We start from the raw sequence: 2,452 nt of genomic DNA, 5'->3' as shown, positions 1-2,452 counted from the left end.
GCCTCCCAGGTTCAAGTGATTCTCTTGCCTCAGCCTCCCAAGCAGCTGGGACTATAGGCATGCACCACCACACCCGGCTAATTTTGTATTTTTATTAGAGACGAGGTTTTACCATGTTGGTCACGCTGGTCTCGAACTCTTGACCTCAAGTAATCCATCGGCCTCAGCCTCCCAAAGTCCTGGGATTACAGGTGTGAGCCACCTCACCCAGCTGCCATGTTGCTTTTCTTCCTGAAAATTGCACAATGGTTAGAGCCTGAGATTATTTATTGAATGCCTTCTGTGTTTTAAGGTGTAGTGGGGTTACTGATGGGGGGATTTCCCACATCACCAGCCACAACAGTAGTTACTTGACAGCCTGGTATCACTTTCCTAACCTATGAAACGTGGTGGTATCCCTGTCATGTTCTTTCAAGTGTTTGAAATTCGTGGTGTAATCTGTTTTGATTGACAGTGTGATTTTATGAGCAGGGAACCTGGATTTCTAGTCCTGTGCCTTCCTTTAACTAATTAGCCTTGTGATGTTGGTCTGATCCTTCCATCTCTGTCAACCTCTTTTGCCATCTGTAAAATGATCTTTATTATGTAAAATTTTGTGATTTTAAGATACACTTTATAATACTGGTAATCAGGTTCATCTTACCGATTAGGTAACAGGATTGGGGCATCTTGGCTGGTTTTAAGGTTACTTAAGCAGTGGCTTTCCACAGAATTTAATCAAAGGGATAACCTGTGTCTAGGTTATATGATACGGCATTTAGTTGACAAGCATTTTAGATTCTGTTCTTAGAAGGGAAAGAAATTGGCCTTGAGATGCTGACTTTTGGATATTTTAATTAAGCTTCTTATTAAACTGTAAACCCAAGTTCCTTGAGAGCAGCTTATAACTTTCATCTCTGTCTCAGGTGCCTAACATAGTAGGCACGTACTCATAGTATATTTAGCAAGAAAAATGCCAAAAATGTTAGAAACAGAATCAAAGTGGGATACCCTTACAGAGCCTCAGATGCTAGGGTAAAGGCTGAAGAGTCCGAGTTCAGAGCATGTAAGGAACAAGCAAGAAACTGAGCTTTTTAGATAAAATAGGGTTTTTGTGATCAGATAGAATTTGCTGCTCAGTTCTTGGTGTTGTTTGGTCTTCAATCTAAGAAGAGGCTGACGGCCTGCAACCTGCTGTTCTTTGTGTGTTACAGCAACATGGCCAATGCCCTGGCCAGCGCCACTTGTGAGCGCTGCAAGGGCGGCTTTGCACCCGCTGAGAAGATCGTGAACAGTAACGGGGAGCTGTACCATGAACAGTGTTTCGTGTGCGCTCAGTGCTTCCAGCAGTTCCCAGAAGGACTCTTCTATGAGGTGAGTTGTGCTAGACAAAAGCAGGGAGGTGCCATTCCCCGCCCTCCCGCTTCCTGCCCTTCTTTTCTGAGGCCTCCTCCTTCATGTTCAGTTTCATGATGAAAGACTGAATTGAAGTGTCAGATGCGTGCCAGGTATTTGATAGCTATGAGGTCAGAGGTGGAATCTGTATGGCCCATATGGGCAGTGGCGTGGATGGGACACCCTCACAGACCCTGCATTCGTATTGCTCAGTTCGTTGTCCTATTTCAGAACCCAGAGTCCCTTATGACAGAGCCTTTCAGACCTAAGCAGCTCAGCTCCACATACAAAATTCTTTCCGAGTCTTCACCCACGCTCAGGCCCCCAACACACCTCACCCATTCCTGTCTCTGTGTCTTTCCCCCTTCTCAGGGGACCACTGGACCCGCTCTAAAGGAGAGTGTGTGGTGTACGTCACCCCCTCCACAACTTCCCAGCCTCGAGCCAGGAGCGTCCATACATTTATTTTCTAAGGAAAAAATAAGTATTTTGGGGAACTATACTGTCTACATTTAGCTCTTCTGGGTGTCTGTGTTCTTTTCAAATACTTGTTTTTCTTGGTCGTCAGGTGTTAGCATATGGTCTGCACTTCCTTTGTAGTGTATGTGGTATTCTCAACATTACTGAAATCCCTTTCTCGTTGTTTTGTATTGTTTTGTTTTGTTTGAGACAAAGTCCTAGTGTATAGCCCAGGCTAGAGTGTAGTGGTATGATTATAGCTCATTGCAGCCTTCAACTGCTAAGCTCAAGTGATCCTCCAGCCTCAGCCTCCTGAGTAGCTGGGACTACAGGCATGTGCCACCACGCCCAACTAATTTTATTTTTTCTAGAAATGGAGTCTCCCTACGTTGCCCAGGCTGGTCTCGAACTCCTGGTCCCAGGTGATCCTCGGCCTCCCAAAGTGCTAGGATTACAGGCATGAACCATCATGTCCGGCCTACTGAAACCCCTTTCTCACAGTAAACATGTATTTTGGGGGATAATCTAGGGATGCTGACCCCAGGCTGTAAAAGAAGGTGAGAATGAGGTGTATGTGTGTGTTAGGTCAAATAGGTAATTTACTTTTACCACCTTATTT

At 45.1% G+C, this 2,452-nt stretch overlaps 1 protein-coding gene across 7 annotated transcripts in view; it reads left to right on the top strand.

Annotated features, from left to right (window-relative positions):
* The window catches only part of LIMS1 (LIM and senescent cell antigen-like domains 1), a 98,366-nt gene that overhangs the window by 70,446 nt on the left and 25,468 nt on the right, over positions 1-2,452 (top strand). For 6 of the 7 annotated variants that reach the window (XM_011961472.1, XM_011961471.1, XM_011961470.1 and 3 more), the window contains exon 2: positions 1,194-1,353. In XM_011961472.1, coding sequence (XP_011816862.1) covers positions 1,198-1,353 — 156 coding nt within the window. In that variant the 5' untranslated portion in view covers positions 1,194-1,197. Of the gene's footprint in view, positions 1-1,193; positions 1,354-1,746; positions 1,904-2,452 lie in introns of those variants that run through there. The other variant, XM_011961473.1, reaches the window with a different exon arrangement.

The sequence above is a fragment of the Colobus angolensis genome, unplaced genomic scaffold, assembly GCF_000951035.1.
Source record: "Colobus angolensis palliatus isolate OR3802 unplaced genomic scaffold, Cang.pa_1.0 Scaffold552, whole genome shotgun sequence".
NCBI classification, from domain to species: domain Eukaryota; kingdom Metazoa; phylum Chordata; class Mammalia; order Primates; family Cercopithecidae; genus Colobus; species Colobus angolensis.
Note: the sequence above shows the minus strand (reverse complement) of the source record. Positions and strands in the feature narration are given on the sequence as shown.